Source organism: Rattus norvegicus, chromosome 16 (genome assembly GCF_021556685.1).
Source record: "Rattus norvegicus strain SHRSP/BbbUtx chromosome 16, alternate assembly SHRSP_T2T, whole genome shotgun sequence".
NCBI lineage: Eukaryota > Metazoa > Chordata > Mammalia > Rodentia > Muridae > Rattus > Rattus norvegicus.
In genome coordinates this window covers 14080346-14106125 of record NC_141549.1, presented here as the reverse complement: position 1 = coordinate 14106125, position 25780 = coordinate 14080346, and the positions used below count along the sequence as shown (strand labels likewise).

Below are 25780 nucleotides of genomic sequence, written 5' to 3'. Positions count from 1 at the left end.
CGCACAGGATAGGCACAGAAGACAGTTTCTTCAGTGTTTTGTAGATCTTTCCTGGGTCGCTCTCTCGACACAGACAGTCCAGGATCTCCTGCAGGGCGCCTGCCTGAGAGCCTGGTTCCATGTCCACTGCCAAGGACACGAAGGGACACTCTTGGTTCGATCAGCACACTCGAACCAACTCGTCCCTGCCCTGCCTCTAGTGAGCTGTGTGCTGTCCTGAGCAGACCACAAGTTCAGAGAGAGGTCAACCGCCTAGTGCTCCTTTCCTCTCTTTGATTTGCCATTTTATACCTTAGGCTGGCAGGGGGAACCTGGGCCACACCTCCTCCTCACTACGTCAGTTACTGACTGGTCCATTATGCAAATAGATGCATTCCTAGAGCCTTGTTCAAAGTGGCAGTCTAAGTAGGTCAAGGTCATACACATAAGACCAGATTGAATCAAATACACCGAGATGATGCTCCAAACTTTGCAATGGACATTTGATCCACTATGTTCATAGCAGCATTGATTAGAATACCCAGAAGCTGGAAAGATATCAGGTGTCCATCAACAGAGGAAGGGATAAAGAAAATGTGGGGCATATTCAAAATTGAATAATTACTATGCTACTAACAAAAAGCAAATCATGACAATCCAGTGCAAATTGATGGAACAAGAAATTATCCTCAGGGAGGTAAACTAAACACACGCAAAAACACACAAATAAAACAAAAGAAAACGAAACAAAACAAAACAAAAGGAAAAACCAATAGAAACAAACCTACAATAACCTCAATAACAACCACAACAAAACATACTCTTCACTCCCTTAGAAATGGATAGCAGACCAAGCTTGGAGTAGCCAGGATATAGTCCATACAATACTAGAACCTTAAGAGGAAGGACTACCAAAGTGAGGATGTTTCCGTGCTTTTAGAAGTGAGAACCAATAATTTATTAGGAGGTGTAGTGAAAAATTGTGTGTGTCAAACTGACATAAGCTGGCATTATCCCAGAGAACAGAGACCCAGTGGAGGAAATGCCTCATGAGACACAGGTGTAAGGCATTTCAACAACTAGGAACAACAAAGGAGGACACAGCTCAGTCTGAGTGGTATCATCCCTGGGGTGTTAGTCTTTCTTCCCTAAGATAGGAAGCTGAGTAAGTTAGGGGCCATAAGTCAGTAACAAACCTGCCGCCAGGGCCTCAGTATCAGCTTCTGCTTTCTGACCTGCTTGAGTTCGAGTCTTGACTTCCTTTGGTGCTGAATAAACCCTTTCCTCCCCAACTTGCTTCTTGGTCATGATGTTTGTGTGGGAGTAAAAACCCTAACTAAGATGGGAAAACTGGAAAACTCCCTGTAGGGAAATGGGAAAGCATGGTTGGATGGGCAGGCACCCACCTCGCTAGAACAAAAGGAAGACAAAATGGATAGGGGACTTATTTGAAAATTAAAGGCAGAACTGGATGATATTTGAAATGGATATATAATATATACAATAAAAATGATTTAATAAAACGAACCAACACAAGATAGAAAAAGAAATAAAAACAGAAGGAAAGAAGAAATGATAGAAATAAGTAAAAAAAAGGAACAGAAAGAGACCATTAAAAGAAGAAAACAAATATGGAATGAAGAAAGAAGTTACAAAGGAAGGATGGAATAAAAGAAGGTAAAGGTTAGAAAGGAACAACTAGTATAACAAACAGAACAACAACAGGATGCAGTCTACTCTCCTCACACTTTTCTGCACAATGCAAAACGTCATGGAAGCCTTTTGACAAAGCTATTTGAGCCTTCCTAGGGCAAGGATTTTTTCTGTGGAGGCCAACTTTCTTAAGCAACAAAGTGCTGCAAGCCTCTCTTGTCTTCTAATACCTTCCTTCTCCCCACATCTCCTGGCCATGGCTTTCCCCACAGGTACAAAGACCAAAAGCCAAGCCAGACCTTTGCATTTCCATTTTGACATTGGCCACCTGTGTCTCCACTTGCTGGGTTGTCAGGGGATTGCCCTTCATTTTGATTGAATCTCCTTCTGCTTGCCTCTCTGCCACTTTAGGTCTGTCTCTTTTTTCTTCTCTATGAATGTTTATCTCCTTTTTGAAACTCCCTGTGACTACTCAATACTTCTTTTCTCAATAGGTAGACACGTACCTGGTTTTCTCCACGGCTTTTGTTCACATGACCTTGGATCCAAAGCACTAGCACAGGTATGGAATAAGGGTGGTTGTCCGTGTACCAGTGCACTTCCCGTAATAGGAGAGAAAATCTGCAAACTTTGGCCCACTTTGCTCCTCATCTGGACATGCAGGTTATCTCTTTCTGTATCTTCTTTCTTCTTACTCTCATCTGTGTGTGTTTTCATGCCTCTTGTGCATTTCACTAAAATAATCATAACTCTAACCATACACGAACACAAACACACACCTAACAAGACACACACAACCACACTCGGAGAAACACACAAACACACACACACACACACACACACACACACATAGACACACTCTTATGAGCACATAGAAAAACACTCACAAGTACACATTTTCCAATGTATAATTTATTCTGGTTTTAATTTGTGGATGATATTCCTTTCTGTCTTGTTCTATCATTCTCTGCCCATAGATTTACTTGGGTATATCTGGTCTAATTTATCCCACAGGTACACATAGCTCTAACACAGAAACACACACAAACACACACACACACACACACACACACACACACACACACAAGCACAGACATAATCAAAAACTTTAGTCTAGTAATATATTTTCATTTCACCTGCAATATCTTTTACACCACAACAAAAAACACAACAAAACATACTCTTCACTCCCTTAGAAATGGATAGTAAAACAAAGCTTGGAGTTGTTTGGATTGTCCACAGAATACAAGAACCTTAAGAAGAAGGACTACATATAAAAAGACATGTGCTTCACTATGTTCATTATAGCCTAATTTAATAGCCAGTAGCTGGAAGAACACAGATGCTCTTCAACAGACGAATGGATACAGAAAATGTGGTACATCTACACAATGGAATATTACTCAGCTATCAAAAACAATACCTTTATGAAATTCATAGACAAATTGTTGAAACTGGAAAATATCATCCTGAGTGAGGTAACCCAATCACAGAAAAACACACATGATATGCACTCATTGATAAGTGGCTATTGGACCAAAAGCTTGAATTACCCTAGATGCATAGAACACATGAAACACAACACGGATGATCAAAATGTGAAAAAAAGGGGGTGTGGGGAGTTATCCCTGTATGCTATGTATTCTATACAATTATTTAACAATACTCTTTTTATTTCCAATTTTAAAATTTGGATGCCAAGGAACCCTTGAGTGCTTATGGCACCCTACAAGTAGGCAGACTTCTGGCTGGGTGAAATAGAAAGATTTACGTATTGGCATGATCCTGTTCAGATATTTTTATGGGGAAGAGGGAATCTTTGTGTTTTTTCTACAGGATTCCACAAGAGTATGCCAGTTGCCAGAGGTGGTTGCTGAGACTTGCTGATCCTGGGAGCATGAAGATTCAGCTCTCGTGGTTCAGGTCCCTAGAGTCATTCCTCTGCCCTGGAAGGAAGATGGAAGATTCCCCCTCATCTTTTGTCATCATAGAGATTTTTGCGTTGCTGCAGTCATTGTTACCGCTGCGTGTGTCCCGTCCCACTGTGGCCTGCTCTCTGACCCTCTGTGCACTGCTGCTTGCTGGAGAAGACTGGACACCAGCCGTTGCTGCCCCCCTCATTCCCCAGGTGACTCTTGCTGCCTTAACTGGTGTTGTCATTTTGCAGTCTATAGCTTCACAGGAATGCCACCTGTGTGAAGCTGCTGTGGACTGGGGAACTCTGCCCTGGTTATGAAGATCTCAGACATGGTTCCATTGCCTGCTGGTTGTTCCAGAAAAGAATGGCTGATCCTAAGGGAAAGACCTTGTTACTTTCGCTGCTATTGTAGCAGCCATTACTGCTACAGCCATTGTGTCTACAGGGTCTAGAGTTACCCTCCCCCAGTCTATTGTTAGGCAAGTACAGTGGGTAAACTTTCTGGAGTAGTTGCAGACAATTGGGATTTCTAAATTTTATTATAGGAGTGGCTTGACTATGGCCCTTGGTGGTAGCAGCTGAGGAAAACCTGATGAGGTGCCCACTACTTATCGGGAGTGGCTCTGTTTGGTGCAGCCCTATGCTGTGGATTAGTGTTCATGCTATGGTTGGTTTGTAAACTCAGATCTCAACAGAACGGTGACAAGGTCGTTATCACTCAAGCACTTGTGGCCATTGAACAAGGAGCCTCCCCTGAAATTTGGTTATCTATGCTCAGGAATTAGTCGGTATCTGAGTTCTCTGCTCTTGCACCCCATGGATCTGTGGATCCATTACACTGGGATGAGAGAGACTCAAAGATTCTTTGATCAGCCCTTCTACATCGCTGAGGTTTCCTCATTGCACGCGATAGAGTGATCATGATTTCCCCACTAACTCATTTTCTGGCTGGCCTCTTTTTTGAGTTCGCCCTAGGTCATTAACAGTTATTGTCACACAGCACTGCGGTATCTAAGGATGGGCAACTTTCCTCATGCACAGACCAATCTAAGACATGGGGCCCAGTGGCGATAGGGTTACCCTTCTACGGATAAGGCTGTGACACAGAGGAACGAACTAAGACAGGAGCCAGAGCAGATGGACTTAACTGCAGGGACCTAGAACAGCCTCATATTAGTAAAACAATAAGGGGGGAATGTGGAGAGCCACAATAACATTGGCCACCACAAGATGGAGCTGGCTTCCACTGCGCGCCACGTGGAAAGCCGGGATAGCTTTTGCCATAACAAGATGGCACTGGCCGCTTCTGGGCAAACTGACGTACTTTCAGGAAGTTAACTGTGTGTGCATGTTCAAGAGTGCCCTCGTGCCAGGTCTTTGCCCACTCAGGAGCGTGCCTATGAGATCATGGGTAAGCGACCAAACAGGTGTGGAAGCGCCCTGCTAGGGTGTATATAAGCCGCGCCATGCTGTCGCCCCGGGCCCTCATTTAAGCTACAATAAACATTTTTGATGCAGAAGGATTCGAGGGTCCCCACATGTTCTTGCTGGCGAGATAGCACGGGACACACAAACACACACCTAACAAGACACACACAACCACACGCGGGGAAACACACACACACACACACACACACACACAGAATAACACACACTAACACACAGACACAATCACACAATTTAGACTGGTTTCATTTTATTTTGTTTTGTTTTTACCTTCAATATCTCTCAGATTCACTAAATCATCTAGATTGTGGGAACTGAGGGCTAGGCTTCTACGGAGATTTCAACTCGTATTTACATACATGACTAAGTATGACTCTAATACATATTGGATGGTATGATAACATAAAGGTACCTTTGTGGAACTCCTCTGTACAGAGTGAGTCCATTTATCCAACTGAAATGCAATATCTACATTAATCTGTAGCGATCATTCTCAAGACATGTAAACACCAACACACTGAATAAAGGGGGAGGTAGATATTTATTTACTTTGGAGCATGATTTACAACTTGCCATGGGACAAGTGTTCAGGTTGGAAAATCTTGTCCAGAGGCACAGTGAAAACTCCAGAAAAGGGTGCTGTGGAGTGTGTCTGGAGCTTGACAACCACAATGTGTTCTGTGCTAGTTCTTCCAGGAGAAAGAGTGTATGCCCAGTCCTTCCCAGTCCCAGGAGTGGCAGGTATTGTGACTGTGGAGAGCATCAGCCATTCAGTTTGTGTAGAACCTACGGCTGTAGTCCCTGAGTGCCTTGGCCATGAGTGGAGCAGGTCTCTTAGCTGGCGCCTTTTTGGGGCCTTTTGCTCCAGAGGGCAGGCAGGAAAGCTTCTGGGATCCTGGATGGGCAGGTGCCTCAGGATGACTGTGGGAAGTTGGTACAGTATCAGCCCTTCTGGGTCCAAGCTCCCCTTGTTGACCTGGGCTCTTGTGCTGGGTATGGAAGGAGATCATGGTTGTCTGTCTCGCTTGCAGCCTCTTGGCCATTGAGCTTTGGATGCGGGCTCTGAGGGCCTGCAGCCTCTCCTCTTGGGACTCCTGAAGACACAGGTGTGCAGAGGGCTTAGTCAAGCTCGGTCTTTGCTTGCTAGTCTGCGTCTGGCACTGTGTCTTCTCCTTGGTCTGCCCAGGCTCAGTTTCTTCTTGGGCCGATTGTCCGAGACTAGCATTCCTGATGCCAACCGAGGGCTTCCCAAGGAGCCCTGGGTGGGATTCCTGAGGACAAGAGTCTGCTGGAAGACAACCTGAATAGACTGGCGTTTTGTTGTTCTTTCTGAGATACCAGCCCCTAGGTGACGCTTCTCCATCCAGCTGAGAGGAAGAAGGCTGCGGGACACCATCCACAGCAAGGCAGGTGTTACCACTGCACCGAGAGTCTGGGCTAGCACAGTCAGCCATGGGACTCTGGACCTTGGATACTTGAGAATCACCTCGACGAATCTTTGCCGGAGGCCTCCGAGCTTCCTCAAGCCAGGGGAGTTCACTCTTCCTCTTGCATGGTGGTGGGACCTGTAGAAGGAGATCAGCATTCAGAATTGAGGCAATCCAACCCCCAAACTGTCCCTGTGGCTTCCTCCCACTCCGGGGGCCTGATGAGTGTAGTTTCTTTGCCCCCCAATCACAAGCCACTTGTGTTTCTCTGACACAGGCCCTGGCTTTCTGGAGAGAGGCTTGGCTCCCTCATGCTCAAAGGCCCCTCATGCTCAAAGGCTCCTCAAAGCTCGCACCCTGGATTCCTACCTGCCCTGGGTCCCGGACAGCTGGCTGCTGCTCAGAGCTCCTGTTTTCTGCTGGATCCAGGCTTGGACTCCTGGGCGTCTGTGGGTGAAAATCTCTGTTGGATTTGCAGCTAGGTCTCAGGCAATGTATCCAGTCTGGGTTGCATTTGCTGAGCCCAAAAAAATACCTGTCCCCCAGCAACTCGGCTTACCTGGAATATTTGCTCCTGGTTTGTCTCTTCTAGACCAGTGCTCTGATGCGCTGTCCTGTGGCTCCACAGCAATCCAAAGTCCAGGGAGTCTAGCTCTTGTTGGGGTCCCAGCACGAACCCCGGTGACCACTTGTCTACTAGGTCCTTAACAAAGGGGAGCAGGAGCTGCTGATTCTTCAACGTCTTTATGGTCTTTCTGAAGCCAATCTCTGCCAGGCTGTCGCACAGGATAGGCACAGAAGACAGTTTCTTCAGTGTTTTGTAGATCTTTCCTGGGTCGCTCTCTCGACACAGACAGTCCAGGATCTCCTGCAGGGCGCCTGCCTGAGAGCCTGGTTCCATGTCCACTGCCAAGGACACGAAGGGACACTCTTGGTTCGATCAGCACACTCGAACCAACTCGTCCCTGCCCTGCCTCTAGTGAGCTGTGTGCTGTCCTGAGCAGACCACAAGTTCAGAGAGAGGTCAACCGCCTAGTGCTCCTTTCCTCTCTTTGATTTGCCATTTTATACCTTAGGCTGGCAGGGGGAACCTGGGCCACACCTCCTCCTCACTACGTCAGTTACTGACTGGTCCATTATGCAAATAGATGCATTCCTAGAGCCTTGTTCAAAGTGGCAGTCTAAGTAGGTCAAGGTCATACACATAAGACCAGATTGAATCAAATACACCGAGATGATGCTCCAAACTTTGCAATGGACATTTGATCCACTATGTTCATAGCAGCATTGATTAGAATACCCAGAAGCTGGAAAGATATCAGGTGTCCATCAACAGAGGAAGGGATAAAGAAAATGTGGGGCATATTCAAAATTGAATAATTACTATGCTACTAACAAAAAGCAAATCATGACAATCCAGTGCAAATTGATGGAACAAGAAATGATCCTCAGGGAGGTAAACTAAACACACGCAAAAACACACAAATAAAACAAAAGAAAACGAAACAAAACAAAACAAAAGGAAAAACCAATAGAAACAAACCTACAATAACCTCAATAACAACCACAACAAAACATACTCTTCACTCCCTTAGAAATGGATAGCAGACCAAGCTTGGAGTAGCCAGGATATAGTCCATACAATACTAGAACCTTAAGAGGAAGGACTACCAAAGTGAGGATGTTTCCGTGCTTTTAGAAGTGGGAACCAATAATTTATTAGGAGGTGTAGTGAAAAATTGTGTGTGTCAAACTGACATAAGCTGGCATTATCCCAGAGAACAGAGACCCAGTGGAGGAAATGCCTCATGAGACACAGGTGTAAGGCATTTCAACAACTAGGAACAACAAAGGAGGACACAGCTCAGTCTGAGTGGTATCATCCCTGGGGTGTTAGTCTTTCTTCCCTAAGATAGGAAGCTGAGTAAGTTAGGGGCCATAAGTCAGTAACAAACCTGCCGCCAGGGCCTCAGTATCAGCTTCTGCTTTCTGACCTGCTTGAGTTCGAGTCTTGACTTCCTTTGGTGCTGAATAAACCCTTTCCTCCCCAACTTGCTTCTTGGTCATGATGTTTGTGTGGGAGTAAAAACCCTAACTAAGATGGGAAAACTGGAAAACTCCCTGTAGGGAAATGGGAAAGCATGGTTGGATGGGCAGGCACCCACCTCGCTAGAACAAAAGGAAGACAAAATGGATAGGGGACTTATTTGAAAATTAAAGGCAGAACTGGATGATATTTGAAATGGATATATAATATATACAATAAAAATGATTTAATAAAACGAACCAACACAAGATAGAAAAAGAAATAAAAACAGAAGGAAAGAAGAAATGATAGAAATAAGTAAAAAAAAGGAACAGAAAGAGACCATGAAAAGAAGAAAACAAATATGGAATGAAGAAAGAAGTTACAAAGGAAGGATGGAATAAAAGAAGGTAAAGGTTAGAAAGGAACAACTAGTATAACAAACAGAACAACAACAGGATGCAGTCTACTCTCCTCACACTTTTCTGCACAATGCAAAACGTCATGGAAGCCTTTTGACAAAGCTATTTGAGCCTTCCTAGGGCAAGGATTTTTTCTGTGGAGGCCAACTTTCTTAAGCAACAAAGTGCTGCAAGCCTCTCTTGTCTTCTAATACCTTCCTTCTCCCCACATCTCCTGGCCATGGCTTTCCCCACAGGTACAAAGACCAAAAGCCAAGCCAGACCTTTGCATTTCCATTTTGACATTGGCCACCTGTGTCTCCACTTGCTGGGTTGTCAGGGGATTGCCCTTCATTTTGATTGAATCTCCTTCTGCTTGCCTCTCTGCCACTTTAGGTCTGTCTCTTTTTTCTTCTCTATGAATGTTTATCTCCTTTTTGAAACTCCCTGTGACTACTCAATACTTCTTTTCTCAATAGGTAGACACGTACCTGGTTTTCTCCACGGCTTTTGTTCACATGACCTTGGATCCAAAGCACTAGCACAGGTATGGAATAAGGGTGGTTGTCCGTGTACCAGTGCACTTCCCGTAATAGGAGAGAAAATCTGCAAACTTTGGCCCACTTTGCTCCTCATCAGGACATGCAGGTTATCTCTTTCTGTATCTTCTTTCTTCTTACTCTCATCTGTGTGTGTTTTCATGCCTCTTGTGCATTTCACTAAAATAATCATAACTCTAACCATACACGAACACAAACACACACCTAACAAGACACACACAACCACACTCGGAGAAACACACAAACACACACACACACACACACACACACACACACACACACACATAGACACACTCTTATGAGCACATAGAAAAACACTCACAAGTACACATTTTCCAATGTATAATTTATTCTGGTTTTAATTTGTGGATGATATTCCTTTCTGTCTTGTTCTATCATTCTCTGCCCATAGATTTACTTGGGTATATCTGGTCTAATTTATCCCACAGGTACACATAGCTCTAACACAGAAACACACACAAACACACACACACACACACACACACACACACACAAGCACAGACATAATCAAAAACTTTAGTCTAGTAATATATTTTCATTTCACCTGCAATATCTTTTACACCACAACAAAAAACACAACAAAACATACTCTTCACTCCCTTAGAAATGGATAGTAAAACAAAGCTTGGAGTTGTTTGGATTGTCCACAGAATACAAGAACCTTAAGAAGAAGGACTACATATAAAAAGACATGTGCTTCACTATGTTCATTATAGCCTAATTTAATAGCCAGTAGCTGGAAGAACACAGATGCTCTTCAACAGAGGAATGGATACAGAAAATGTGGTACATCTACACAATGGAATATTACTCAGCTATCAAAAACAATACCTTTATGAAATTCATAGACAAATTGTTGAAACTGGAAAATATCATCCTGAGTGAGGTAACCCAATCACAGAAAAACACACATGATATGCACTCATTGATAAGTGGCTATTGGACCAAAAGCTTGAATTACCCTAGATGCATAGAACACATGAAACACAACACGGATGATCAAAATGTGAAAAAAAGGGGGTGTGGGGAGTTATCCCTGTATGCTATGTATTCTATACAATTATTTAACAATACTCTTTTTATTTCCAATTTTAAAATTTGGATGCCAAGGAACCCTTGAGTGCTTATGGCACCCTACAAGTAGGCAGACTTCTGGCTGGGTGAAATAGAAAGATTTACGTATTGGCATGATCCTGTTCAGATATTTTTATGGGGAAGAGGGAATCTTTGTGTTTTTTCTACAGGATTCCACAAGAGTATGCCAGTTGCCAGAGGTGGTTGCTGAGACTTGCTGATCCTGGGAGCATGAAGATTCAGCTCTCGTGGTTCAGGTCCCTAGAGTCATTCCTCTGCCCTGGAAGGAAGATGGAAGATTCCCCCTCATCTTTTGTCATCATAGAGATTTTTGCGTTGCTGCAGTCATTGTTACCGCTGCGTGTGTCCCGTCCCACTGTGGCCTGCTCTCTGACCCTCTGTGCACTGCTGCTTGCTGGAGAAGACTGGACACCAGCCGTTGCTGCCCCCCTCATTCCCCAGGTGACTCTTGCTGCCTTAACTGGTGTTGTCATTTTGCAGTCTATAGCTTCACAGGAATGCCACCTGTGTGAAGCTGCTGTGGACTGGGGAACTCTGCCCTGGTTATGAAGATCTCAGACATGGTTCCATTGCCTGCTGGTTGTTCCAGAAAAGAATGGCTGATCCTAAGGGAAAGACCTTGTTACTTTCGCTGCTATTGTAGCAGCCATTACTGCTACAGCCATTGTGTCTACAGGGTCTAGAGTTACCCTCCCCCAGTCTATTGTTAGGCAAGTACAGTGGGTAAACTTTCTGGAGTAGTTGCAGACAATTGGGATTTCTAAATTTTATTATAGGAGTGGCTTGACTATGGCCCTTGGTGGTAGCAGCTGAGGAAAACCAGATGAGGTGCCCACTACTTATCGGGAGTGGCTCTGTTTGGTGCAGCCCTATGCTGTGGATTAGTGTTCATGCTATGGTTGGTTTGTAAACTCAGATCTCAACAGAACGGTGACAAGGTCGTTATCACTCAAGCACTTGTGGCCATTGAACAAGGGGCCTCCCCTGAAATTTGGTTATCTATGCTCAGGAATTAGTCGGTATCTGAGTTCTCTGCTCTTGCACCCCATGGATCTGTGGATCCATTACACTGGGATGAGAGAGACTCAAAGATTTTTTGATCAGCCCTTCTACATCGCTGAGGTTTCCTCATTGCGTTCTCTGCTCTTGCACCCCATGGATCTGTGGATCCATTACACTGGGATGAGAGAGACTCAAAGATTCTTTGATCAGCCCTTCTACATCGCTGAGGTTTCCTCATTGCACGCGATAGAGTGATCATGATTTCCCCACTAACTCATTTTCTGGCTGGCCTCTTTTTTGAGTTCGCCCTAGGTCATTTAACAGTTATTGTCACACAGCACTGCGGTATCTAAGGATGGGCAACTTTCCTCATGCACAGACCAATCTAAGACATGGGGCCCAGTGGCGATAGGGTTACCCTTCTACGGATAAGGCTGTGACACAGAGGAACGAACTAAGACAGGAGCCAGAGCAGATGGACTTAACTGCAGGGACCTAGACCAGCCTCATATTAGTAAAACAATAAGGGGGGAATGTGGAGAGCCACAATAACATTGGCCACCACAAGATGGAGCTGGCTTCCACTGCGCCCCACGTGGAAAGCCGGGATAGCTTTTGCCATAACAAGATGGTGCTGGCCGCCACTGGGCCAACTGACGTCCTTTCAGGAAGTTAAATGTGTGTGCATGTGCAAGAGTGCCCTCGTGCCAGGTCTTTGCCCACTCAGGAGCGTGCCTGTGAGATCATGGGTAAGCGACCAAACAGGTGAGGATGTGCCCTGCTAGGGTGTATATAAGCCACGCCATGCTGTGGCCCCGGGCCCTCATTCAAGCTACAATAAACATTTTTGATGCAGAAGGATTCGAGGGTCCCCACATGTTCTTGCTGGCAAGATAGCACAGGACACACAAACACACACATAACAAGACATACACACACCCACACGAGGGGAAACACACACACACACACACACTAACCCACAGACACACACAAACACTAACCCACAGACACAATCACTCAATTTAGACAGGTTTCATTTTATTTTGTTTTGTTTTTACCTTTAATATCTCTGAGATTCACTAAATCATCTAGATTGTAGGAATGGAGGGCTAGTCTTCCACGGAGATTTCAACTCGTATTTACATACATGACTAAGTATGACTCTAAGACATATTGGATGGTATGATAACATAAATGTACCTTTGTGGAACTGTCTGTACAGAGTGAGTCCATTTATCCATCAGAAATGCAATATCTACATTTATCTGTAGCCATCATTCTCAAGACATGTAAACACCAACACACTGAATAAAGGGGGAGGTAGATATTTATTTACTTTGGAGCATGATGTACAACTTGCCATGGGACAAGGGTTAAGGTTGGAAAATCTTGTCCAGAGGCACAGTGAAAACTCCAGAAAAGGGTGCTGTGGAGTGTGTCTGGAGCTTGACAACCACAGTGTGTTCTGTGCCAGTTCTTCGGAGAAAGAGTGTATGCCCAGTCCTTCCCAGTCCCATGAGTGGCAGGTATTGTGACTGTGGAGAGCATCAGCCATTCAGTTTGTGTAGAACCTACGGCTGTAGTCCCTGAGTGCCTTGGCCATGAGTGGAGCAGGTCTCTTAGCTGGCGCCTTTTTGGGGCCTTTTGCTCCAGAGGGCAGGCAGGAAAGCTTCTGGGATCCTGGATGGGCAGGAGCCTCAGGAAGACTGTGGGAAGTTGGTACTCTATCACCCCTTCTGGGTCCAAGCTCCCCTTGTTGACCTGGGCTCTTGTGCTGGGTATGGAAGGAGATCATGGTTGTCTGTCTCGCTTGCAGCCTCTTGGCCATTGAGCTTTGGATGCGGGCTCTGAGGGCCTGCAGCCTCTCCTCTTGGGACTCCTGAAGACACAGGTGTGCAGAGGGCTTAGTCAAGCTCGGTCTTTGCTTTCTAGTCTGCGTCTGGCACTGTGTCTTCTCCTTGGACTGCCCAGGCTCAGTTTCTTCTTGGGCCGATTGTCCGAGACTAGCATTCCTGATGCCAGCCGAGGGCTTCCCAAGGAGCCCTGGGTGGGATTCCTGAGGACAAGAGTCTGCTGGAAGACAACCTGAATAGACTGGCGTTTTGTTGTTCTTTCTGAGATACCAGCCCCTAGGTGACGCTTCTCCATCCAGCTGAGAGGAAGAAGGCTGCGGGACACCATCCACAGCAAGGCAGGTTTTACCACTGCACCGAGAGTCTAGGCTAGCACAGTCAGCCATGGGACTCTGGACCTTGGATACTTGAGAATCACCTCGACGAATCTTTGCGGGAGGCCTCCGAGCTTCCTCAAGCCAGGGGAGTTCACTCTTCCTCTTGCATGGTGGTGGGACCTGTAGAAGGAGATCAGCATTCAGAATTGAGGCAATCCAACACCCAACCTGTCCCAGTGGCTTCCTCCCACTCCCGGGGGCCTGATGAGTGTTGTTTCTTTGCCCCCCAATCACAAGCCACTTGTGTTTCTATGACACAGGCCCTGGCTTTCTGGAGAGAGGCTTGGCTCCCTCATGCTCAAAGGCCCCTCACGCTCAAAGGCTCCTCAAAGCTCGCACCCTGGATTCCTACCTGCCCTGGGTCCTGGACAGCTGGCTGCTGCTGAGAGCTCCTGTTTTCTGCTGGATCCAGGCTTGGACTCCTGGGCGTCTGTGGGTGAAAATCTCTGTTGGATTTGCAGCTAGGGCTCAGGCAATGGATCCAGCCTGGGTTGCATTTGCTGAGCCCAAAAAATACCTGTCCCCCAGCAACTGGGCTTACCTGGAATATTTGCTCCCGGTTTGTCTCTTCTAGACAAGTGCTCTGATGCGCTGTCCTGTGGCTCCTCAGCAATCCAAAGTCCAGGGAGTCTTGCTCTTGTTGGGGTCCCAGCATGAACCCCGGTGACCACTTGTCTACTAGGTCCTTAACAAAGGGGAGCAGGAGCTGCTGAGTCTTCAACGTCTTTATGGTCTTTCTGAAGCCAATCTCTGCCAGGCTGTCGCACAGGATAGGCACAGAAGACAGTTTCTTCAGTGTTTTGTAGATCTTTCCTGGGTCGCTCTCTCGACACAGACAGTCCAGGATCTCCTGTAGGGCGCCTGCCAGAGAGCCTGGTTCCATGTCCACTGCCAAGGACATGAAGGGACACTCTTGGTTCGATCAGCACTCTCGACCCAACTCGTCCGTGCCTTGCCTCTAGTGAGCTGTGTGCTGTCCTGAGCAGACCACAAGTTCAGAGAGAGGCCAACAGCCTAGTGCTCCTTTCCTCTCTTTGATTTGCCATTTTATACCTTAGGCTGGCAGGTGGAACCTGGGCCACACCTCCTCCTCACTACGTCAGATACTGACTGGTCCATTATGCAAATAGATGCATTCCTAGAGCCTTGTTCAAAGTGGCAGTCTAAGTAGGTCAAGATCATACACATAAGACCAGATTGAATCAAAGTAATCGAAGAAAAAGTGTGGGGAGTGTCGAATACATGGGCACACGGAAAGTATACTGAATAAAACACCAATGGATTCTGCTCTATGATCAAGAATAGACCAATGGGACCTCATATCAATTCAAAGTCTCTGCAAGCAAAGGACACTGTCATTAAGACCAAACAGCAGCCAACAGTTTGGGAGAAGATCTTTACCAATCCTACATACAATAGATGCCCTATATCCAAAAGATTCAAAGAACTCAAATAGTTACACTCCAGAGAATTAAATAACTCTCTTTAAAATGGGGTGCAGAGCTAAAGAAGAATTCTCATCTGAGGAACATCTAACGGCTGAGAAGGACCTACAGATATGTGCAACATCCTTAGGCATCAGGGGAATGCAGATCTCCAAAAATAATAATAATAATAATAAAATAAAATTAAAAAAAACAAGAAAAAAAAGAAAAGACCACGGAGATTCCGTAAGAGGGCAGTCAGAATGGCTGAGATCACAAACTCAGAGTATAACAGTTGCTGGTGAGGATGTGGAGAAGCCTAGACACACCCTCTAAAATAAGTGGCACTCTAAGCTGGAACAACCACTCTGGAAATCAGTTCGGAGTTTCCTCAGAAAATTAGAGATTGAATTACCTGAGGCCCAAGCTATACCAATCCTAGAATACACCGAGATGATGCTCCAAACTTTACAATAGACATTTGATCCACTAAGTTCATAGCAGCATTGATTAGAATACCCTGAAGCTGGAAAGATATCAGGTGTCCATCAACAGAGGAAGCGATAAAGAAAATGTGGGACATATTCAAAATTGAATAATTACTATGCTACTAACAAAATCATATCATGACATTCTAGTGCAAATGGATGGAACAAGAAATTATCCTCAGGGAGGTAAACCAAACACATGCACAAACACACAAACAAAACAAAAGAAAACAAAACAAAAATAAAAACCAATAGAAACAAACCAACAATAACCTCAATAACAACCACAACAAAACATACTCTTCACTCCCTTAGAAATGGATAGCAGACCAAGCTTGGAGTAGACAGGATATAGTCCATACAATACTAGAACCTTAAGAGGAAGGACTACCAAAGTAAGGATGTTTCAGTGCTTTTAAAAGGGGGAACCAATAATTTATTAGGAGGTGTACTGAAAAATTGTGTGTGTCAAACTGACATAAGCTGGCATTATCCCAGAGAACAGAGACCCAGTTGAGGAAATGCCTCATGAGACACAGGTGTAAGTCATTTCAACAACTAGGAACAACAAAGGAGAACACAGCTCAGTGTGAGTGGTATCATCCCTGGGGTGTTAGTCATAGCTTCCCTAACTGAGCAAGCTGAGTAAGTTAGGGGACATACATCAGTAACAAACCTGCCGCCAGGGCCTCAGTATCAGCTTCTGCTTTCTGACCTGCTTGAGTTCGAGTCTTGACTTCCTTTGGTGCTGAATAAACCCTTTCCTCCCCAACTCGCTTCTTGGTCATGATGTTTGTGTGTGTATAAAAACCCTAAGTAAGATGGGAAAACTGGAAAACTCAGTGTAGGGAAATGGGAAAGCATGGTTGGATGGGCAGGCACTCACCTCACTAGAACAAAAGGAAGATAAAATGGATAGGGTTCTTATTTGAAAACAAAGAGGAAGAATGGATAATATTTGAAATGTCTATATAATATATCCAATAAAAATGAATAAATAAAACGAAACAACACAGGATAGAAAAAGAAATAAAAACAGAAGGAAAGAAGAAATGATAGACATAAGTAAAAAAAAAAGGAACAGAAAGAGAGCATTAAAAGAAGAAAAGACAGAAGGAATGAAGAAAGAAGTTACAAAGGAAAGATGCAATAAAAGAAGGAAAAGGTTAGAAAGGAACAACTAGAATAACAAACAGAACAACAACAGGATGCAGTCTACTCTCCTCACAGTTTTCTGCACAATGCAAAACGTCATGGAAGCCTTTTGACAAAGCTATTTGAGCCTTCATAGGGCAAGGATTTTTTCTGTGGAGGCCAACTTTCTTAAGCAACAAAGTGCTGCAAGCCTCTCTTGTCTTCTAATACCTTCCTTCTCCCCACATCTCCTGGCCATGGCTTTCCCCACAGGTACAAAGACCAAAAGCCAAGCCACACCTTTGCATTTCCATTTTGACATTGGCCACCTGTGTCTCCACTTGCTGGGTTGACAGGAGATTGCCCTTCATTTTGATTGAATCTCCTTCTGCTTGCCTCTCTGCCACTTTAGGTCTGTCTCTTTTTTCTTCTCTATGAATGTTTATCTCCTTTTTGGAACTCCCTGTGACTACTCAATACTTCTTTTCTCAATAGGTAGACACGTACCTGGTTTTCTCCATGGCTTTTTTTCACATGACCTTGGATCCAAAGCACTATCACAGGTATGGACTAAGGCTGGGTGTCCGTGTACCAGTGCATTTCCCGTAATAGGAGAGAAAATCGGCAAACTTTGGCCCACTTTGCTCCTCATCTGGACATGCAGGTTATCTCTTTCTGTATCTTCTTTCTTCTTACTCTCATCTGTGTGCGTTTTCATGCCTCTTGTGAATTTTCACTAAAATAATCATAACTCTAACATATAAACGAACACAAACACACCTAACAAAACACACACACCCACAGGCAGGGAAACACACACACACACACACACACACACACACACACACAAACACACACACTAACCCACAGACACACACACACACTAACCCACAGACACAATCACTCAATTTAGACTGGTTTCATTTTATTTTGTTTTGTTTTTACCTTTAATATCTCTGAGATTCACTAAATCATCTAGATTGTGGGAACTGAGGGCTAGTCTTCCACGGAGATTTCAACTCGTATTTACATACATGACTAAGTATGACTCTAAGACATATTGGATGGTATGATAACATAAATGTACCTTTGTGGAACTCTCTGTACACAGTGAGTCCATTTATCCATCGGAAATGCAATATCTACATTTATCTGTAGCCATCATTCTCAAGACATGTAAACACCAACACACTGAATAAAGGGGGAGGTAGATATTTATTTACTTTGGAGCATGATGTACAACTTGCCATGGGACAAGGGTTAAGGTTGGAAAATCTTATCCAGGGGCACAGTGAAAACTCCAGAAAAGGGTGCTATGGAGTGTGTCTGGAACTTGACAACCACAGTGTGTTCTGTGCCAGTTCTTCCAGGAGAAAGATTGTATGCCCAGTCCTTCCCAGTCCCAGGAGTGGCAGGTATTGTGACTGTGGAGAGCATCAGCCATTCAGTTTGTTTAGAACCTACGGCTGTAGTCCCTGAGTGCCTTGGCCATGAGTGGAGCAGGTCTCTTAGCTGGCGCCTTTTTGGGGCCTTTTGCTCCAGAGGGCAGGCAGGAAAGCTTCTGGGATCCTGGATGGGCAGGTGCCTCAGGAAGACTGTGGGAAGTTGGTACTCTATCACCCCTTCTGGGTCCAAGCTCCCCTTGTTGACCTGGGCTCTTGTGCTGGGTATGAAAGGAGATCATGGTTGTCTGTCTCGCTTGCAGCCTCTTGGCCATTGAGCTTTGGATGCGGGCTCTGAGGGCCTGCAGCCTCTCCTCTTGGGACTCCTGAAGACACAGGTGTGCAGAGGGCTTAGTCAAGCTCGGTCTTTGCTTGCTAGTCTGCGTCTGGCACTGTGTCTTCTCCTTGGACTGCCCAGGCTCAGTTTCTTCTTGGGCCGATTGTCCGAGACTAGCATTCCTGATGCCAGCCGAGGGCTTCCCAAGGAGCCCTGGGTGGGATTCCTGAGGACAAGAGTCTGCTGGAAGACAACCTGAATAGACTGGCGTTTTGTTGTTCTTTCTGAGATACCAGCCCCTAGGTGACGCTTCTCCATCCAGCTGAGAGGAAGAAGGCTGCGGGACACCATCCACAGCAAGGCAGGTTTTACCACTGCACCGAGAGTCTAGGCTAGCACAGTCAGCCATGGGACTCTGGACCTTGGATACTTGAGAATCACCTCGACGAATCTTTGCGGGAGGCCTCCGAGCTTCCTCAAGCCAGGGGAGTTCACTCTTCCTCTTGCATGGTGGTGGGACCTGTAGAAGGAGATCAGCATTCAGAATTGAGGCAATCCAACACCCAACCTGTCCCAGTGGCTTCCTCCCACTCCCGGGGGCCTGATGAGTGTTGTTTCTTTGCCCCCCAATCACGAGCCACTTGTGTTTCTCTGACACAGGCCCTGGCTTTCTGGAGAGAGGCTTGGCTCCCTCATTCTCAAAGGCCCCTCACGCTCAAAGGCTCCTCAAAGCTCGCACCCTAGATTCCTACCTGCCCTGGGTCCTGGACAGCTGGCTGCTGCTCAGAGCTCCTGTTTTCTGCTGGATCCAGGCTTGGACTCCTGGGCGTCTGTGGGTGAAAATCTCTGTTGGATTTGCAGCTAGGGCTCAGGCAATGGATCCAGCCTGGGTTGCATTTGCTGAGCCCAAAAAATACCTGTCCCCCAGCAACTCGGCTTACCTGGAATATTTGCTCCTGGTTTGTCTCTTCTAGACCAGTGCTCTGATGCGCTGTCCTGTGGCTCCTCAGCAATCCAAAGTCCAGGGAGTCTTGCTCTTGTTGGGGTCCCAGCACAAACCCCGGTGACCACTTGTGTACTAGGTCCTTAACAAAGCGGAGCAGGAGCTGCTGATACTTCAACGTCTTTATGGTCTTTCTGAAGCCAATCTCTGCCAGGCTGTCGCACAGGATAGGCACAGAAGACAGTTTCTTCAGTGTTTTGTAGATCTTTCCTGGGTCGCTCTCTCGACACAGACAGTCCAGGATCTCCTGCAGTGCGCCTGCCTGAGAGCCTGGTTCCATGTCCACTGCCAAGGACACGAAGGGACACTCTTGGTTCGATCAGCACAATCGACCCAACTCGTCCGTGCCCTGCCTCTAGTGAGCTGTGTGCTGTCCTGAGCAGACCACAAGTTCAGAGAGAGGCCAACCGCCTAGTGCTCCTTTCCTCTCTTTGATTTGCCATTTTATACCTTAGGCTGGCAGGTGGAACCTGGGCCACACCTCCTCCTCACTACATCAGTTACTGACTGGTCCATTATGCAAATAGATGCATTCCTAGAGCCTTGCTCAAAGTGGCAGTCTAAGTAGGTCAAGGTCATACACATAAGACCAGATTGAATCAAAGTAATCGAAGAAAAAGTGTGGGGAGTGTCGAATACATGGGCACACGGAAAGTATACTGAATAAAACACCAATGGCTTCTGCTCTATGATCAAGAATAGACCAATGGGACCTCATATCAATTCAAAGTCTCTGCAAGCAAAGGACACTGTCATTAAGACCAAACTGCAGCCAACAGTTTGGGAGACGATCTTTACCAATCCTACATACAATAGATGCCCTATATCCAAAAGATTCAAAGAACTCAAATAGTTACACTCCAGAGAATTAAATAACTCTCTTTAAATGGGGTGCAGAGCTAAAGAAGAATTCTCATCTGAGGAACATCTAATGGCTGAGAAGAACCTACAGATATGTGCAACATCCTTAGGCATCAGGGAAATGCAGATCTCCAAAAATAATAATAATAATAATAATAATAATAATAATAATAATAATAATAAAATAAAATTAAAAAAAAAACAAGAGAAAAGAAAGAAAAGACCACGGAGATTCCGTAAGAGGGCAGTCAGAATGGTTGAGATCAAAAACTCAGATTATAAGAGTTGCTGGTGAGGATGTGGAGAAGCCTAGACACACGTCTAAAATAAGTGGCTCTCTAAGCTGGAACAACCACTCTGGAAATCAGTTGGGAGTTTCCTCAGAAAATTAGAGATTGAATTACCTGAGGCCCAAGCTATACCAATCCTAGAATACACCGAGATGATGCTCCAAACTTTGCAATGGACATTTGATCCACTATGTTCATAGCAGCATTGATTAGAATACCCAGAAGCTGGAAAGATATCAGGTGTCCATCAACAGAGGAAGGGATAAAGAAAATGTGGGGCATATTCAAAATTGAATAATTACTATGCTACTAACAAAAAGCAAATCATGACAATCCAGTGCAAATTGATGGAACAAGAAATGATCCTCAGGGAGGTAAACTAAACACACGCAAAAACACACAAATAAAACAAAAGAAAACGAAACAAAACAAAACAAAAGGAAAAACCAATAGAAACAAACCTACAATAACCTCAATAACAACCACAACAAAACATACTCTTCACTCCCTTAGAAATGGATAGCAGACCAAGCTTGGAGTAGCCAGGATATAGTCCATACAATACTAGAACCTTAAGAGGAAGGACTACCAAAGTGAGGATGTTTCCGTGCTTTTAGAAGTGGGAACCAATAATTTATTAGGAGGTGTATTGAAAAATTGTGTGTGTCAAACTGACATAAGCTGGCATTATCCCAGAGAACAGAGACCCAGTTGAGGAAATGCCTCATGAGACACAGGTGTAAGGCATTTCAACAACTAGGAACAACAAAGGAGGACACAGCTCAGTGTGAGTGGTATCATCCCTGGGGTGTTAGTCTTAGCTTCCCTAAGAGAGCAAGCTGAGTAAGTTAGGGGACCTAAGTCAGTAACAAACCTGCCGCCAGGGCCTCAGTATCAGCTTCTGCTTTCTGACCTGCTTGAGTTCGAGTCTTGACTTCCTTTGGTGCTGAATAAACCCTTTCCTCCCCAACTTGCTTCTTGGTCATGATGTTTGTGTGGGAATAAAAACCCTAACTAAGATGGGAAAACTGGAAAACTCCCTGTAGGGAAATGGGAAAGCATGGTTGGATGGGCAGGCACCCACCTCGCTAGAACAAAAGGAAGACAAAATGGATAGGGGACTTATTTGAAAATAAAAGGCAGAACTGGATAATATTTGAAATGGATATATAATATATACAATAAAAATGATTTAATAAAACGAACCAACACAAGATAGAAAAAGAAATAAAAACAGAAGGAAAGAAGAAATGATAGAAATAAGTAAAAAAAAGGAACAGAAAGAGACCATGAAAAGAAGAAAACAAATATGGAATGAAGAAAGAAGTTACAAAGGAAGGATGGAATAAAAGAAGGTAAAGGTTAGAAAGGAACAACTAGAATAACAAACAGAACAACAACAGGATGCAGTCTACTCTCCTCACAGTTTTCTGCACAACGCAAAACGTCATGGAAGCCTTTTGACAAAGCTATTTGAGCCTTCCTAGGGCAAGGATTTTTTCTGTGGAGGCCAACTTTCTTAAGCAACAAAGTGCTGCAAGCCTCTCTTGTCTTCTAATACCTTCCTTCTCCCCACATCTCCTGGCCATGGCTTTCCCCACAGGTACAAAGACCAAAAGCCAAGCCACACCTTTGCATTTCCATTTTGACATTGGCCACCTGTGTCTCCACTTGCTGGGTTGTCAGGAGATTGCCCTTCATTTTGATTGAATCTCCTTCTGCTTGCCTCTCTGCCACTTTAGGTCTGTCTCTTTTTTCTTCTCTATGAATGTTTATCTCCTTTTTGAAACTCCCTGTGACTACTCAATACTTCTTTTCTCAATAGGTAGACACGTACCTGGTTTTCTCCATGGCTTTTTTTCACATGACCTTGGATCCAAAGCACTATCACAGGTATGGACTAAGGCTGGGTGTCCGTGTACCAGTGCACTTCCCGTACTAGGAGAGAAAATCGGCAAACTTTGGCCCACTTTGCTCCTCATCTGGACATGCAGGTTATCTCTTTCTGTATCTTCTTTCTTCTTACTCTCATCTGTGTGCATTTTCATGCCTCTTGTGAATTTTCACTAAAATAATCATAACTCTAACATATAAACGAACACAAACACACCTAACAAAACACACACACCCACAGGCACGGAAACACACACACACACACACACACACACACACACACACACACAAACACACACACTAACCCACAGACACACACACACACACTAACCCACAGACACAATCACTCAATTTAGACTGGTTTCATTTTATTTTGTTTTGTTTTTACCTTTAATATCTCTGAGATTCACTAAATCATCTAGATTGTGGGAACTGAGGGCTAGTCTTCCACGGAGATTTCAACTCGTATTTACATACATGACTAAGTATGACTCTAAGACATATTGGATGGTATGATAACATAAATGTACCTTTGTGGAACTCTCTGTACACAGTGAGTCCATTTATCCATCGGAAATGCAATATCTACATTTATCTGTAGCCATCATTCTCAAGACATGTAAACACCAACACACTGAATAAATGGGGAGGTAGATATTTATTTACTTTGGAGCATGGTGTACAACTTGCCATGGGAGAAGGTTTCAGGTTGGAAAATCTTGTCCAGAGGCACAGTGAAAGCTCCAGAAAAGGGTGCTGTGGAGTGTGTCTGGAGCTTGACAACCACAGTGTGTTCTGTGCCAGTTCTTCCAGGAGAAAGAGTGTATGCCCAGTCCTTCCCAGTCCCAGGAGTGGCAGGTATTGTGACTGTGGAGAGCATCAGCCATTCAGTTTGTGTAGAACCTACGGCTGTAGTCCCTGAGTGCCTTGGCCATGAGTGGAGCAGGTCTCTTAGCTGGCGCCTTTTTGGGGCCTTTTGCTCCAGAGGGCAGGCAGGAAAGCTTCTGGGATCCTGGATGGGCAGGTGCCTCAGGAAGACTGTGGGAAGTTGGTACTCTATCACCCCTTCTGGGTCCAAGCTCCCCTTGTTGACCTGGGCTCTTGTGCTGGGTATGGAAGGAGATCATGGTTGTCTGTCTCGCTTGCAGCCTCTTGGCCATTGAGCTTTGGATGCGGGCTCTGAGGGCCTGCAGCCTCTCCTCTTGGGACTCCTGAAGACACAGGTGTGCAGAGGGCTTAGTCAAGCTCGGTCTTTGCTTGCTAGTCTGCGTCTGGCACTGTGTCTTCTCCTTGGACTGCCCAGGCTCTGTTTCTTCTTGGGCCGATTGTCCGAGACTAGCATTCCTGATGCCAGCCGAGGGCTTCCCAAGGAGCCCTGGGTGGGATTCCTGAGGACAAGAGTCTGCTGGAAGACAACCTGAATAGACTGGCGTTTTGTTGTTCTTTCTGAGATACCAGCCCCTAGGTGACGCTTCTCCATCCAGCTGAGAGGAAGAAGGCTGCGGGACACCATCCACAGCAAGGCAGGTTTTACCACTGCACCGAGAGTCTGGGCTAGCACAGTCAGCCATGGGACTCTGGACCTTGGATACTTGAGAATCACCTCGACGAATCTTTGCGGGAGGCCTCCGAGCTTCCTCAAGCCAGGGGAGTTCACTCTTCCTCTTGCATGGTGGTGGGACCTGTAGAAGGTGATCAGCATTCAGAATTGAGGCAATCCAACACCCAACCTGTCCCAGTGGCTTCCTCCCACTCCCGGGGGCCTGATGAGTGTAGTGTCTTTGCCCCCCAATCAAAAGCCACTTGTGTTTCTCTGACACAGGCCTTGGCTTTCTGGAGAGAGGCTTGGCTCTCTCATGCTCAAAGGCCCCTCATGCTCAAAGGCTCCTCAAAGCTCGCACCCTGGATTCCTACCTGCCCTGGGTCCTGGACAGCTGGCTGCTGCTCAGAGCTCCTGTTTTCTGCTGGATCCAGGCTTGGACTCCTGGGCGTCTGTGGGTGAAAATCTCTGTTGGATTTGCAGCTAGGGCTCAGGCAATGGATCCAGCCTGGGTTGCATTTGCTGAGCCCAAAAAATACCTGTCCCCCAGCAACTCGGCTTACCTGGAATATTTGCTCCTGGTTTGTCTCTTCTAGACTAGTGCTCTGATGCGCTGTCCTGTGGCTCCTCAGCAATCCAAAGTCCAGGGAGTCTTGCTCTTGTTGGGGTTCCAGCACGAACCCCGGTGACCACTTGTCTACTAGGTCCTTAACAAAGCGGAGCAGGAGCTTCTGATTCTTCAACGTCTTTATGGTCTTTCTGAAGCCAATCTCTGCCAGGCTGTTGCACAGGATAGGCACAGAAGACAGTTTCTTCAGTGTTTTGTAGATCTTTCCTGGGTCGCTCTCTCGACACAGACAGTCCAGGATCTCCTGCAGGGCGCCTGCCTGAGAGCCTGGTTCCATGTCCACTGCCAAGGACACGAAGGGACACTCTTGGTTCGATCAGCACACTCGACCCAACTCAACCGTGCCCTGCCTCTATTGAGCTAGCTGTGTGCTGTCCTGAGCAGACCACAAGTTCAGAGAGAGGCCAACCGCCTAGTGCTCCTTTCCTCTCTTTGATTTGCCATTTTATACCTTAGGCTGGCAGGTGGAACCTGGGCCACACCTCCTCCTCCTCACTAAGTCAGTTACTGACTGGTCCATTATGCAAATAGATGCATTCCTAGAGCCTTGCTCAATGTGGCAGTCTAAGTAGGTCAAGATCATACACATAAGACCAGATTGAATCAAAGTAATCGAAGAAAAAGTGTGGGGAGGGTCGAATACATGGGCACACGGAAAGTATACTGAATAAAACACCAATGGATTCTGCTCTATGATCAAGAATAGACCAATGGGACCTCATATCAATTCAAAGTCTCTGCAAGCAAAGGACACTGTCATTAAGACCAAACAGCAGCCAACAGTTTGGGAGAAGATCTTTACCAATCCTACATACAATAGATGCCCTATATCCAAAAGATTCAAAGAACTCAAATAGTTACACTCCAGAGAATTAAATAACTCTCTTTAAAATGGGGTGCAGAGCTAAACAAGAATTCTCATCTGAGGAACATCTAATGGCTGAGAAGAACCTACAGATATGTGCAACATCCTTAGGCATCAGGGAAATGCAGATCTCCAAAAATAATAATAATAATAATAATAAAATAAAATTAAAAAAAA

At 45.4% G+C, this 25780-nt stretch overlaps 1 protein-coding gene and 2 pseudogenes across 1 annotated transcript; all 3 read right to left on the bottom strand.

Moving 5' to 3' along the window:
- Positions 1-5766: 5766 nt before the first annotated feature.
- On the bottom strand, positions 5767-14641 carry LOC148000405 (uncharacterized). The gene is given in 7 exon segments (XM_087589569.1): positions 5767-6561; positions 6983-7329; positions 12865-13007; positions 13009-13100; positions 13102-13878; positions 14111-14188; positions 14300-14641. Coding segments are annotated over 7 exon segments (2574 nt in total).
- A 3378-nt stretch (positions 14642-18019) lies between these two features.
- On the bottom strand, positions 18020-19806 carry LOC134482561 (elongin-A2-like; annotated as a pseudogene).
- Positions 19807-23228: 3422 nt separating this feature from the next.
- On the bottom strand, positions 23229-25015 carry LOC148000404 (uncharacterized; annotated as a pseudogene).
- Positions 25016-25780: the final 765 nt, after the last annotated feature.